Raw genomic sequence first — 14,260 nt, forward strand, 5'->3', positions numbered from 1 at the left:
CGCTGAGGCCCGCTATGATCTCCGCTGGCAGAGTCCGTTGGCGGAGTTCGGAATTCGATGAGTGACCGGTCGGAAGAAGTGGAGTCTGGCCCTCATCAGGACGGCCAGTCCTCAGCAGTTAGTTATGTGTCACGTCCGCTCTAGATCGGCTATCGCTGCCCGGCTATCTCTCGCCGCTGTCTGACCGCCCCGCCCCGGCCTGCCTTTCTGACCGGCCGGCCGCCTGTCTGGTTCGGTTCAGGTCACGTCCCCCCCTCCCCCTCCCTGTCTGTTCTGGCTCTGGTCACGTCTCGGTCGGTCCGGTTCCGTCGCCCACTCTCTCCGGATATGGCAGCGCAGCAGCCAGCTGACTGATCTAGAGTTTTGTTTGTATGCCTGTTTGTCTGCCTGTTGCCTCTCCTCTCTCTCTCTCTCTCTCTCTCTCTCTCTCTCTCTCTCTCTCTCTCTCTCTCTCTCTCTCTCTCTCTTCCCCATTGTCTATCTTTATCAATATATTTTTGTCTCTATCTTCCTTCATCCCTCCCTCCCCTCGTTTTTTCTTTCTCTTGCTTTCTTTTTCCCCCCTTTCTCCCTCACCTCTTCCTCTCCTGTCTTTCTGCCACATCACGGCCCTGACCCCGCGCGTCAGAGAGACCGTACCAGATAATCAAATCGATTCATTATCCCGCCGGCTGGTATCGACAACAGGCCCGCACTGGCTATTTGCTGGATCGCCGGCGCCGCTAGGAGTATTGTCATCACTAATGCCACTGGCAGGAGCATGGGAAGTGGATTATTCGTGGGTTGATGCTTCCAATTTCCATTGGGTCTCGTCGGGTACCTGTTGAAGGTAATGTGTAACGAATAACAACACCGCAGAGTCTAGGTCATTTCGTCTAAGCTGCCACGGTCTGCTACTTTCGTTACTTCTCTAACACCGCCAAAGATTCACCACCGTCGCCTCTCCTGCGCCGCCGTCGTCACAGTCGCGCCACTATCGTCTGCACCACGGCCCGAGGATGTTTGCTCTCTGACCGCTCCCTCCCTCCTCGCTGCCCGACTGATAAACGACGAGACCCGCGGCCCGTCTCTGTGTCGTCTTTACTCAGTCGGCCATTGTGCGGCGGATGACGGCCATTGTCCGGCGAGTTGTTTGTGTGCTTGTCTGTGAGTGTGTGTATGGGGGTTAGTAACGGTCGGCGAGTGCCTGAGTGTAGAGTTACATGCTTATTTGGGGTCGGAAAACGGTCAGTCTGTTGGCTAGTCGGAACGGTAGTAAATGAATGAAAGGATCGCGCGAACGTCTTGGTTTGTTGATTATGTTTGCGCTCTTTTCACCGCCTTTTTAATGAAACGTCTGTGCTGGTTCTTACTTTTGTCGTTATGCAATATGCATTGTGTTTTATAATATGAAGGACCGACTTATGGTTGCTGTGACGCCCATTTTCTCGCAGCGAAGGCTTGTCGTGTCTGTCTGTGTGTTGGCTAGACTCCATCCCGCAGCATTTATTTCCCATGTGCCCTGGGGATAACGTGCAATGAAGCCTCTACACAGTCATTTTGTGCGTCACCGAGATATGATAGAAACCATCTTGACCTTCGGACTTCTGGCCGAGATATCGTATACTGACTTCAAACACCCTCACCAGCTGGTGGCGGTGATGCATAACACTTCATATTGTTCTTTCATCGCTCCCATCATACGATTATGAAATTTATTACCCAAGATTAGGTCAAATCCTGGGTACATTCCCGGTGCTGGTTGTATAGATTTCCACCGGCGATTGGACAAATAAGCAGAAATTATCGCCTCTCTGCTCTCATTCAAAGCTCATTTCGGAGACTGGTGTCGAGAAATCCGCCGGCTTGTGTGCGGAATAGCGTGCGATAGTGCGTGAAATGTGCATGCGCTAGTCAGCTGAGCAGAGTCCGGTCTCTGACGTCACTGGGTAGTGGAGTATTTAGTTGAGCTATCTGACTGTGCAGTGTGTTGATAAGAGAACAATTTTGATGGATGGTGTGTTGACTTGTAGTGTTTGTGATCACAACAGCATCTGACGCGTGTGTACTGTAGTGTGTACAATATTGCAGCAGAGATCATACTCAGGCAGCTCAAGACGTCATGATCTTGTATTGATAATATGATCCTGTCGATATTCCTATATCGTGCTTTCGTATTCGTTGAATATGTATCCGGTTTCATAGGGCGATCGGTTTTCCCAGACAAGGCATTTTTACGTTGCAGATCGGCACGCACAAACTTGCTGGCCTCCCGGCTGTACCTATGCCATTCACAGTACACTCTGTCTTTTCTCCCATATCTGTCACTCGTATTTCCCAGAAAACATCCCTGACTTTCCGTGACTCCCGCAGACGCCCCACTCATTACCCATCCACCCGCCACCCCCATACCCCCATACCCCCCCCCCCCCACCCGTCCAGCGCTGTGTTAGCGCTCTGCCGGCTCCTCATGGCTCAAAGTCACGTTCGTCGGTCTGTGCCTTGGTGGGGGCAGTTTATTATCATAATGGAGACGGTAGATCATCGCGAACGGTGGGCCTGAGGGCCGCTGGAGGGTCGTGGCGAGGTCAGGGGTCAGGCAAGTAGGGGATGGGGGTTCAGAAAGGTAGGGGGTTGTTAAGACAGGTAGGGGGGTGCGTCAGGAAGGTATGAGGGTGGTTCTGAGGAAGGTATCGTGGTGGGTCAGGAAGGGTGAAGGGGACCCTGGGTCAGGACTCATGATGCGTGGGATGGAGCCTGGAACTGGGATCAGGAATGTCAGAAGAGTGACAGAGGTATCAGTATAGTACTTGCTTGCGACTTGTCAAGGTTATCACAGATCTGATCAAATTCTTGGCCTGTGGTCACGGATTGATCGATACAAACAATGACCAGCTTTTGATGATCTATCTAGTGATAAGATATTAACCGTTTATCTTATAAGCAGTGAGCAACTCTGTATGGGTGGCTGCCTCGGGTCGAACTTTTTCATAAGGATTATTGTAAGCCTGTCACGTGCTCTAAGAGTGTCATAATCTGCAATGCTTCACATAAGTAAGCGAAACAAATAATCCAATGCGAATAATGAAGCATTCCAATTGAGTTACCTTTCACCGGCCAATATTGTCAGTCTCGCTCAGAGACTGGTGGAATGTTCAGGTTTCGGTTGGCACGCGCGCTCGGTGCTGGTTTCGACGCCGGGCCGTGGGCGGCCAAAAATAGGGGCCGCAGAAACCGGTATCGGCTTCTGCTGCTGCTCTTGGGCCGCTCAGAAACTGCGCGAGAGCTAGTGTTTCCAGTGAGACATCGAGCTGGCGTATGGTCTTGTTTTTTAGACATATCTTCTTGAGTTTGGTAGCATTGTTTTTGTTGTATCACTTCTTTGTCCATCTCAATGAACTTGCCATAGTTGTACTTGTCATGGCCGCACATCGGTCCGGTCCACTGTCAGCTGTATAAAAGGTGATGCAAAATTAATGAGATCTCGTCATATGCGTGTTGTTGTCACACACAGCTCGATCGGCATTTATTTAGCTCCTCGCTCGGCAGGTCATTTACTCAGAACACTAAATATTATCTGCGAAAATCTCGATAATCCTGGGCTCAGACAAACAAGGCTGGCCTTCGCCTGGTTCGCCAGGTATGCAGATTGGCCCATTGACTGTGATTTGCATCTTTGGCAGCGCTGGCTAAATTGGATCGACGAATAGCGGGCTTCGAATTTGCATCTCTGATCGCCGGACCTGGCCAGTAAGCGGGTTGGCAGAGAAGGCTTCAAATTTGCATTTCTGGTGGCGTTTTGAATAAGACTAGCTCGATGCAGTCCTAGATTTGCATCCTTTGTCACAAGACGACTCACGCCTCTGACCATGGAAGGCTTAAAAATAACGACACATGTCTGCACGCTGCGCTCAAGCTGTTTAAAGGTAGTGTGCCAGCTTTCCTGGACCGTATGGAGTTAATGGCCCAGATAAGGAGAACCGGATTTTTAGAACTTATCCATACCTTCAAAACTCATGGAAACGTCTTAAATTCTTCAAATTTTGAGTACCCCAGTGCGAAATTCGCCCCGACGGGTTGTCGGTCGTACCCCAACCACATTTCACACCACTATTAACAATAAATGCACACACTGAAATCGCTATTACCGATATGCTCATCCAATCAAGTTTCGATAAACCCGTTCATCATCATCTCCTGCGGTTTCGAACACGCCTGTTAGGTGGTGCAGTAGACCGCGCCCAAAGCCAGGGCCCCGGTAACGTGAGGTAGCCGAGTCGGGGCAGCGTGCGCTGACCCAAGCCGGGGCCGCGCGTCCTCCCGGTCTCATGTGATAGCCCGGGGCTGCCCGCGGGGATGCGGTAGACCGCGCCCAAAGCTGCGGCCCCGGCTTGGGTCAGCGCACGCTGCCCCGACTCGGCTACCTCACGTTACCGGGGCCCTGGCTTTGGGCGCGGCTTCTGCTCATACTTTGTGGTGCGGTGGTGGTGCGTCGGGCCGCGCGCTCTGACTTCGGCCAAGAAAAATGCGTCAGCTGATCATTGTCATTTCTGCCACTTGCGTGTGGTGAAATGGGGTCATAACTTAAGAGACGGCTTTTTCATATCAATTGTTTTACATAAAATCATATTTCAAACCATAAATAATGTTCGACAGCCAAATAAAAGAAACAATACCAATACAGGCTTACAGTTTAAGGCTCGACATTGTGTTGTCTACGATTAGACAGCTGATAACTCATTCCCGTACGTCGTAACTCTATAATGACCTTTGCTTATTGTCACATGTGCGCCGCATTCGCGATTGTTGCCGACGCCTGTTTGCAGGCCAGCCCACTACAGTTGTTATACATATCGAAAAACCGATAAACTTTTAGGCGAAAAAGGTACTATTCCAGGCCCATTTTTGATTTTTTTTTTTGCGATATTAGGTAAAAACAGAAGCTTCTTATCCTAGCAAAAATAAAATGGGAAATCTTTCAAAGGTGGCACACTACCTTTAACTCGATGCAGTTTAACTCGATACAGTTAACTTGATACAGTTTACAGCTTTAACACCTCAGCACATTGCATTTATATATTATACCTGCCGTTCATTTGTTACACAGTACACACACAAATCACTATCACAATGGGCAGAGACAAACATTTTTGTCCACGCTCCTCGGTCGGCTCTAATCCTTTCCATCTCTCTCTCTCCTCTCTCTCTCTCTCTCTCTCTCTCTCTCTCTCTCTCTCTCTCGTCCTCTCTCTCGTCCTCTCTCTCTTCTCTCTCTCTCCCTCCCCTCTCTCTCTCTTCTCTCTCTCCCTCCCCTCCCTCTCTCTCTCTCTCTCTCTCTCTCTCGTCCTCTCCCTCTCTCTCTCTATGACACAGCGATTGCAGAGTAGTAGCACCTAGAGAGGTGGTGTGCAGGTGCAGTAGCGCGAAGGCCACGCCACCTGCGCCCGGGCTGAGCTGACGCCTGCCGCCCGCCCGCTCCCGGCCAAAACAAGTTGTTTGTCGGCGCGTCGTGGGCTGAGGTGGCCGGCCCGGAGTGTGAGGCGGACACTTCGTGACTCCCGGGGAGGGGGAGGGGGGATACACGGGAGTGACGACGATGGATGAGTGGGAGGGGAGAGGGCGGTGGAGGGGAGATGATGAGGGTCTTCTGGTGCTAGCAGGCACGGGAGATTCGACAGCGGTGAAGTGGTCGTTTAGAACTACTTATAAAAGGTGCATAACAAATGGGTAGGTCGTACTGAACGTGGCACAACTTTTATCAGACCTTTCTTTTTATGATAACGATTTTGGTGCATACCAAAACAATTCAATAACTGTTCGTCAGAAAACGGTTTGGGTTCGGCACGTGAACATTTGCAGGAAATGCCATGGCTTAGATGACTTTTAATGAATATGTATCCATGTCAAAAAGCTGTGCTAATGGTAATGCACTTTGAGAGCAGCCATCAGGTGCTGTCTGAAGCAGCCATTTGCACCCACGTCACACCTAGCCGTACCAGGAAGGTGGTCTGATCTTCCAGCCTCGGGCGATGAAGCCAAAGGTCACCGGCGATCACCGGAGGCCCAACCGCATTCCTGACACCCCTCGGGTCACGTGACCGCCCGTGAAAGTCACGTGATTGGCCTGAGAGCTGCATGACTAGGGTGGGGAGGGGGATCTCCTGGTTCAGTTGTCCCAGTCGCTGTGAACACGTTGGTATGATCGCAATGTTGTGAATTTTGGTATGTCACTTGAAGTCGTAACTCATGAGAGAATGGACATTAAGGGCATTATCTCAAAGGTCTCATGCATGCTAAGGGTATATGACGCTGCTCCTTGCCTGTTTGGATGTTCCATTCTCTAAAAGTCAAAGTGCGCTCTCAGAAAACCTCAGGTCCGCCGTGACCTTTCTGGTCTTGTTTGTCGCTGCGTGGGTGCGCCGCTGCTCCGTGTTCCAGGTGTTTTTGTTTGTCGTTACCTTACGAGAGGTGCCCAGTCATCCCATCATGGATCTCTCCCTATATATCAGCTTTTCAGACTCGTTGGTACTTTCTAACATCCAAGGTGCTTGTTTGTGTCCTATCATGGGTTTGGGCCGACTGGCTGTCCATCCTGATCTCAGTGACCCAACGTGATAGCTGATTTGATTCCCATCTGTCATCTGACCTCTCTGTCGTCAGGGGGCAACACCGCCAAAGGTGTCAAACAGGGGGACTGCGTCTGTCAGTAATGGGCATTGGACAACTTTTGACCGGTTGTGTGACTTACTTTATTGCACGATGATATCTGCTTGGTCTTTGATATGTGACTCAGTGTACCCTTTCCCTTGGTCCAGACTGACCCATTTGACCCCATATGTGACCTCTTCATCCTTATCTCACTACAATCTGAACCATGTCTAACCCCACATCTAACTCTGCGACCTCTAACCGTCGCCCTCTATCTCCCTTTCAGGAGCAGTCCCGCGACGCGCGCAAGCGGCAGCCCTCGTCACCAGAGGAGGGCGACGAGCCGGCCGCGGTGCCGACGCCCGCGGCCGGGCCGGTCCGACGCCGGGGTGCCATCTCCGCCGAGCCCGTCACAGAGGATGACGCCACCAGCTACGTCAAAAAGGTGAGAGGGAGGGAGAGAGAGAGAGAGAGAGAGAGAGAGAGAGAGAGAGAGAGAGGGAGGGAGGGAGGGAGAGAGAGAGAGAGAGAGAGAGAGAGAGAGAGAGAGAGAGAGAGAGAGAGAGAGAGAGAGAGAGAGAGAGAGAGAGAGAGAGAGAGAGAAAAGGGGCCATGTCCAAACGGTGAGGGAAAGGGGAGAGGAAGGAAAGCGATATCAGGACTCGAAGGGATACCTACGTATAGAGGGCAAAATAAAAGGCTCAGTAGATGTAGTGAAAGTGAAAATGACGAAGGTCAACAAGACCAACAAGTTCAAAGAGACGCATGGAAGGGGAGAGGGACTCAGAGCTCCGATGATAGCTATTCCAAAACGATCAGTTCAGATCTGACCGTTCCTGTTACCCAGAAGTTACGGCAAGAGAGACTACGCTGGATGTAGTGATTGGTGGAGTTGGTTAGGCGCCAGAAGTTTGCTAGCAGTTTACGAACTGTCAACATTAGCTAGTGCCGTTAAATCTCTTCCACGCCACTTCCTTAAATTGGACATGGAGCGTTAGCCAACCTAGCCCGAGAATGTGAATGTTCTATCGGCAAGGTTACTGCCCCGAAATACCCATCGATCGCAAATCCAGTGTCGTGTGCGACTAAAATAATAGAATCGGGGCGGTGCTGTGCAGTGCACAACTGACCCAGATATGAGTCAAGTGCCCTTCCACACGCGACGGGCCGACGCACTGCAGTTTAATGGCCAAAGCGGTGTGTTTGGCACTCCGCTGTTTGGCAGTGCAATGACTCGACCCCTGCGGCTTTGGCGAGAAGGAACTGTGTTTCAAGCTGGGGTTGCAATATTTCGCAGTGCTAACTTATTCATGTCATTAGCTGAGTGAGTGACATGGGTGTGTTTGTGGGTACTTGTCTTCGATGAGCTGAACGCTGACCTTCAGCAAAAATACACAGCAACGCGTGCAGTACATTTAACCTTTATTGCAGACACTACCAGTGGCTATAACTTCAATCAATGACGTATACCAAGATATAATTCGCGGGCCGCGCTACTTGGCACGCCCCCTGCATTTCCCTGCTCTCATCACGTCTCTCTCCTTCTCTCTCTCTCTCTCTCTCTCTCTCTCTCTCTCTCTCTCTCTCTCTCTCTCTCTCTCTCTCTCTCTCTTTCTCTCTCTCTCTCCTCTCTCTCTCTCTCCACTCTCTCTCTCTCTCTCTCTCTCTCTCCACGTCTCTCTCCACTCTCTCCCTTTTTTCTCTCTCTCTCCTCCCTTTTTCTCCCTCTTCCCCACTCACCCTTTTTCTCCCTTTTCCCCTCTCTTCTCCCGCCTTCTCTATCTGCGCGTAGTCCTCCCCTCCACCGTCGCGTGCCCTCTACCTCTCGTGGCGGCACAGGCCAGCTCAGAACAGTTCGGGGTCGATCGGTCGGCTCGATACCCGGCCAGTTTGGAGTCGGACCGAACCGCACTGCGCCGATGTACTGCATAGAGATGGGACGCATTATATGGTGCAGAGGTGCGGCTGTGATCAAATGGCGCCATTTCGGTCCTACAGTCGTACGAATTGGCGGGAATGGTATTTGGTATCACTTCCTGAATTTTAAGAACCGTTTACTCCCGGAAGTCTGAGGAATTTTAGAGTGAAAAAATGAATGACGGATGAAATGAAATGAACGCGAGGAAATGAGAAAACGCTCCTTTTGGAGAGAGAGAGAGAGAGAGAGAGAGAGAGTGTTGCGCGACTTCCCGCCCCATTAGCTTGAGGTTAATGAGTATGCTACGAATGCGTAGGAATTTATAAGCTCTGCGGGTGGTGCTGTTCTTTAAAGGTAGTGTGCCAGCTTTCCTGGACCATATGGAGTTAATGACCCGGATAAGGAGAACCGGATTTTTAGAACTCATCCATACCTTCAAAACTCATGGAAACGTCTTAAATTCTTCAAATTTTGAGTACCCCAGCGCGAAATTCGCCCCGACGGGTTGTCGGTCGTACCCCAACCACATTTCACACCACTATGAACAATAAATGCACACACCAAAATCGCTATTACCGATAGGCTCATCCAATCAAGATTCGATAAACCCGTTCATCATCATCTCCTGCGGTTTCGAACACGCCTGTTAGGTGGTGCGGTAGACCGCGCCCAAAGCCAGGGCCCCGGTAACGTGAGGTAGCCGGGTCGGGGCAGCGTGCGCTGACCCAAGCCGGGGCCGCGCGTCCTCCCGGTGTCATGTGATAGCCCGGGGCTGCCCGCGGGGATGCGGTAGACCGCGCCCAAAACCGCGGCCCCGGCTTGGGTCAGCGCACGCTGCCCCGACTCGGCTACCTCACGTTACCGGGGCCCTGGCTTTGGGCGCGGTCTACCGCAGGTGGCTTTGTGGTGCGGTGGTGGTGCGTCGGGCCGCGCGCTCTGACTTCGGCCAAGAAAAATGCGTCAGCTGATCATTGTCATTTCTGCCACTTTCGTGTGGTGAAATGGGGTCATAATTTAAGAGACGGCTGTTTTATATCAATTATTTTACATAAAATCATATTTCAAACCATAAATTAATGTACGACAGCCAAATTAAAGAAACAATACCAATACAGGCTTACAGTTTAAGTCAGACATTGTGTAGTCTACGATTAGACAGCTGATAACTCATTCCCGTACGTCGTAACTCTATAATGACCTTTGCTTATTGTCACATGTGCGCCGCATTCGCGTTTGTTGCCGACGCCTGTTTGCAGGTCAGCCCACTACAGTTGCTATACATATCGAAAAACCGATAAACTTTTAGGCAAAAAAAGCACTATTCCAGGCCCATTTTTGATTTTTTTGCGATATTAGGTAAAAACAGAAGCTTCTTATCCTAGGAAAAATAAAATGGGAAATCTTTCAAAGGTGGCACACTACCTTTAACCCGCGCCCCACTGGGGTCTGCGTATAACACGCCCTACTGGGAGGGGGCTATTCATAGCCCCCCCCCCCTCCTAACTCCGAAACTACTGGGCCGATCGTCAAAATTCTAACGGTGTCTGATAGCCCCGGAAAAACTGTCGAACAAAACCTAATTTCATTGACCTCGAGGTCACCGATGACGTCACAGGTCAGGTCAAATTAAAAATTATTAGCATTTTGGCTTGTTCACGTTTTGGGCTCTGGCCGCCGGCTTACAAGTCAGATCAGGCTCATTTTTGGTTCACACACTCGTGAACAGATGCTCTAGACACCCTGAGGGTGCCAAACTTGTACTTTGATTTTCAGGTCAAGGTCAGGTCATCACAGGTCACGAAAATATTATATCATGCGTCGGTCACGTGACACATGTTTTATGGTCCATTTAGACCAAAGATTTTGAATTTGATGTCGTCTGTGTCATTCGAGGTCATTTTGAGTCGAATTTAGCTTAGGTCAGGTCACTTTCAGGTCAAAAAAGGTCAACTTTTGAAGTTATAATTTTTCAACAGAAAAGGTGTCTAATGGATGCAGTTTGAGCTCAGGAACACGATGGTGCTATTTATATTGGCGTACGATGTCAAATACGTGGTGAAAAATTGATTTGAAAAATTAATAATTGTTAATTTTTTGCAATAATGCGTATAACTTGGCCATTTTTGAAGATATTTAGCTAAAACTTGCTAGAGGTAGTCATAATAACGCATTCTATCACATATATTCCGGTTTTTTCGAAAAGTGAAAAACTTTTTGAAAAAAATGTAAAAATGTAAATTTTGAATTTTATTGTATAAAATTTTCAAAATTTTCAAAATTTCGAAAATTCGAGATAGCAGTTTGATAGCGCAGTCTATTCTGAGTCCTCTCATGCAAAGAAATTGGATCTAGCTTAAAAACTGAGCCCTTGGGAGCGATTGCCGTGGTTCAATGTTTTGCGTCGAAATCGACCGAACATGACGTCACTCTGACGTCATTTCCGGCCGACCTATGGTAGCTACGAAATTCAAATTTTGACACAAGATGTTAAATTGATGCAGCCGAAGGTACTGAAAGTTTGGCGTCGATACGTCAAGCGGTTTGGAAGTTATTGCAGAAAAACGGGAGGGGGGGCTATAAATAGCCCCCCCCCCCCCCAGTGGGGCGCGGGTTAAGGTCTTTGGACCACATGAAGATATGATGTGACGTTATTCAGTTTTGTAAGATGTGTTAATGACGCTTATGCGTTATTTATGGAACAATTCTGGCCTAAAGAAGATATATGGTTATTTAATTAGCCTTTCTGGCTAGATAAGGAAGAAATAAATAAAGGAAATGGTAATGAAATTATGTAATAAATAAGTAAAGGAAATGCTAGTGGAACCGTGAAGGGCTGACTGGACTAGGGAAGGAAGCAAGTGACTGAGCAGAAGATCCGTGGTACATGCAAATCCGCGAGCCATGCAAACTATCCGAGCATACAGACTATAGTCCCTTCCTACTACGAACGCCCCTTTCCTGTCGCTGCAGCCGTTCCGTTGTTGGTTGTCGCTCCGTTATTTGTGGCAGTGGTGTCAGATGGGTGTGCCATCACGTGATCGCTATTTGTGGTTATGCTGTGGTGGACGCGGTGTCACCTGATCTGGGGTTTCATCAGCTTACGGTGGCTTTTCGAATGCAGACTCATTTAAGAATTGTTCGTATATTGTGTTATGAATGTACCCATGTTACTCACCTATTGTGGCTGATATCGTAGGAAAAGGAAGGTCGAAGATATGGTGTTGAGTGCTCTTGCGAGGAACATATTGTTATAATAACTCAAAATGAATGACCTTTTCCTCGAATATAGAAAGTTTAAATGTCGAAAATGATGCAAAGTTTAAAAGTTTTAATGTGAAAATGATGTCGAAAATCATTCATTTTGAGTTATTATGAAAAGGAAGGTCTTATAATTCTATACTCAGCAGTCAGCTGAATTTGAGACCGGGAAGCTTGGGCATATGGGCCAAATTGCAGCTCCTAGGTACTCCGTGCGGCCCTGTTAGCTAGTGGCCGTCTCAAAACGTTAGATTTCGCTCTAGACTTTGGTGCTGTCGGTTTCTGGTGGCTCTGGATAGTGTTTATTACATTATCGTGTACAGTCTGTCTTAAAAGTACCGCGCAAAGTAACGGTGGATCCATCAAGCCTGACCGAGCAAGGGCGTGCTAAATTTGAATCACCGAAGCAATTGACATACCCGTCCATTCCCCAGGTCAATTGGTTCGGTGACTTTCAACTTAAATCAGGCCCTTTCTCGGTCAGGCTTGATGGATCCACCGTCACTTTGCGCGGTACTTTTAAGACAGACTGTACCCCGCATCGAGACTCTCTGTGAACCATCTTCAGTAGTCATCTCGTCTGTGGGTTTCTGACAGTCGTGTTCATAACAGTCATAGAGAGAGTTGTTGCCATGACAACGCGTGGTCCTGTCACTGCTACCTAACGTTTGTGGACGTCCGCAAATACATATGCCAATGCCTATCGTTATTGACGTTGGGCACCGTTTCTAGAGATATGAGTTTCTGGCAGGGAATGCTACTTTTTTGGCGAAGGTATGTTAGGGAGGTGACAGATCATGATGACACGCATCCTTCGGGATGCATGCTTTTGTACGCATAATCATTTGCATCCACCTTTCGGTGTTCTATCTGTGACTATCATCTCTCTACTTACTTTAAATGCATAATCACATATTGATAAAAAGGAAGACAATTATGCCGCCGTCCCTGAAGTGGACTCATAATCCCACCTCCCCTGTCAACTTCAACCAATTGCATACCTAACAGAGCACCAATTGTCATCCCCAATCCATATCGAGGCCACTTTGATAATTAGTGGTACGTCATCTCCATAATTGATGACGACATTATTGGACGAACAGACGCCTCCCCCGGCAACGATTCGTTACCCTGTGGCGTTTGACTGAGAGGAGAGGCGTCTGCTTGAAGTAGTTGTTGTTTCCATGCTGTAGATGGAATAAATAGGCTGGCATAAAACACTGATCGGGACTGAAAACAGGGAAATGGCTAGCTGGTATTGCCACCAGTATGTCACCAACTAGTTCAGTTGTGCATGACGTTAGCTAGAAGCCACTGCCTGGATGGGGAGCAAGATGCTATGTTTTATGTATTCTGTGGAATCATTAGCAACCACTTTTGACTTGTTTTTCTTACAGGCAATGACAATACAGGGTGTTCGCATACAATAACAATCTGTGAAGAAAATGCCTAACGTTTTTGACTTTTATGGAGGCTGACATGTGTCAAAATGGATGACAAAGTATGCATCAGAGTTGAAGCCTGTTCTTAATTCTTCTGGTCTCTGGACGTCGGTGTGCCTTCTGTACTTTGCAGATGCTCTAAAAATGATGTTGTTCACTGCTTCGTAAATGCAATGTCAGAAATGCCACATCAAAACCCAGTTTAGCATTCAGTTGTCACTGAAAGCTGTGCAAGTAACCAGGACGGGCGCATTGCCTTTACCCTTTCTTGAGCCAGCAAGTGTATATTGATAATGATGATTGACCCAGATGACACAGCTGTGGTCTATGGTTTTATACTGACTGGTGTGGTTTTCTCTCACACAGGTAGTGCCAAAGGACTACAAAACCATGGAGGCACTCAGCAAGGCGATCGCCAAGAATGTACTATCTTCTCACATCTGGACGAGAACGAACGGTAAGAGACGCAGGTTCTCAATCCTGACAGCGTGCTTTTCTAAATAAATTTAACTACCACACGATTTAAACGAGCAAAAGCATCATTAAGTTTCTCAGTATTAATTTATTATTGTTAAGCGGTAATGCTGTCGGTTTTCTTCATCTCTACAGCAGGTTTCAACACTAAACTTTGATTTCATTTACGATCCTAGTGTCGTTGTTTGGTGTTCCCCACGCCTTTGATATAGACTCCCGGAGGAAAAGTGACGAGTGCAAGGCTCCGTGTCGTGATGCCACTCGAGTCGTGTCGGATTTCATTCCTGTCTCCTTGTGTTGTGAGGTGACTGCGACGTGCCATGAGGGAATAACTCTGAGCTCACCCCACGGTCATTTGTGACATTCCAACCTTATTGGTCTGTTTAAAAAACACACATGTAAGAGGCTCACCTCTCACTGACCGACCGAGTTACCCTCTCACAGACTGATATGGAGAGAGTAAGCAACTATCAGAAACTCGCCGAATGTGGGAGGAACGTTACAGCCGGGCGCCCCAATCCCTCATCATCATCATGAGAAA

General features: G+C 48.5%; 1 protein-coding gene across 1 annotated transcript in view; it reads left to right on the top strand.

Annotated features, from left to right (window-relative positions):
• The window catches only part of LOC122376875 (cAMP-dependent protein kinase type I regulatory subunit-like), a gene marked incomplete at its 3' end in the record, with an annotated part of 29,926 nt that extends 16,224 nt beyond the window's left edge, over positions 1 to 13,702 (top strand). Inside the window, exons 2-3 of the mRNA XM_043356861.1 lie at positions 6,914 to 7,072; positions 13,612 to 13,702. Coding sequence (XP_043212796.1) covers positions 6,914 to 7,072; positions 13,612 to 13,702 — 250 coding nt within the window. The remainder of the gene's footprint in view (positions 1 to 6,913; positions 7,073 to 13,611) is intronic.
• Between the last annotated feature and the right edge of the window lie 558 nt (positions 13,703 to 14,260).

The sequence above is a fragment of the Amphibalanus amphitrite genome, unplaced genomic scaffold (assembly GCF_019059575.1).
Source record: "Amphibalanus amphitrite isolate SeventyFive unplaced genomic scaffold, NRLGWU_Aamphi_draft 002366F_arrow, whole genome shotgun sequence".
Taxonomy (NCBI): domain Eukaryota; kingdom Metazoa; phylum Arthropoda; class Thecostraca; order Balanomorpha; family Balanidae; genus Amphibalanus; species Amphibalanus amphitrite.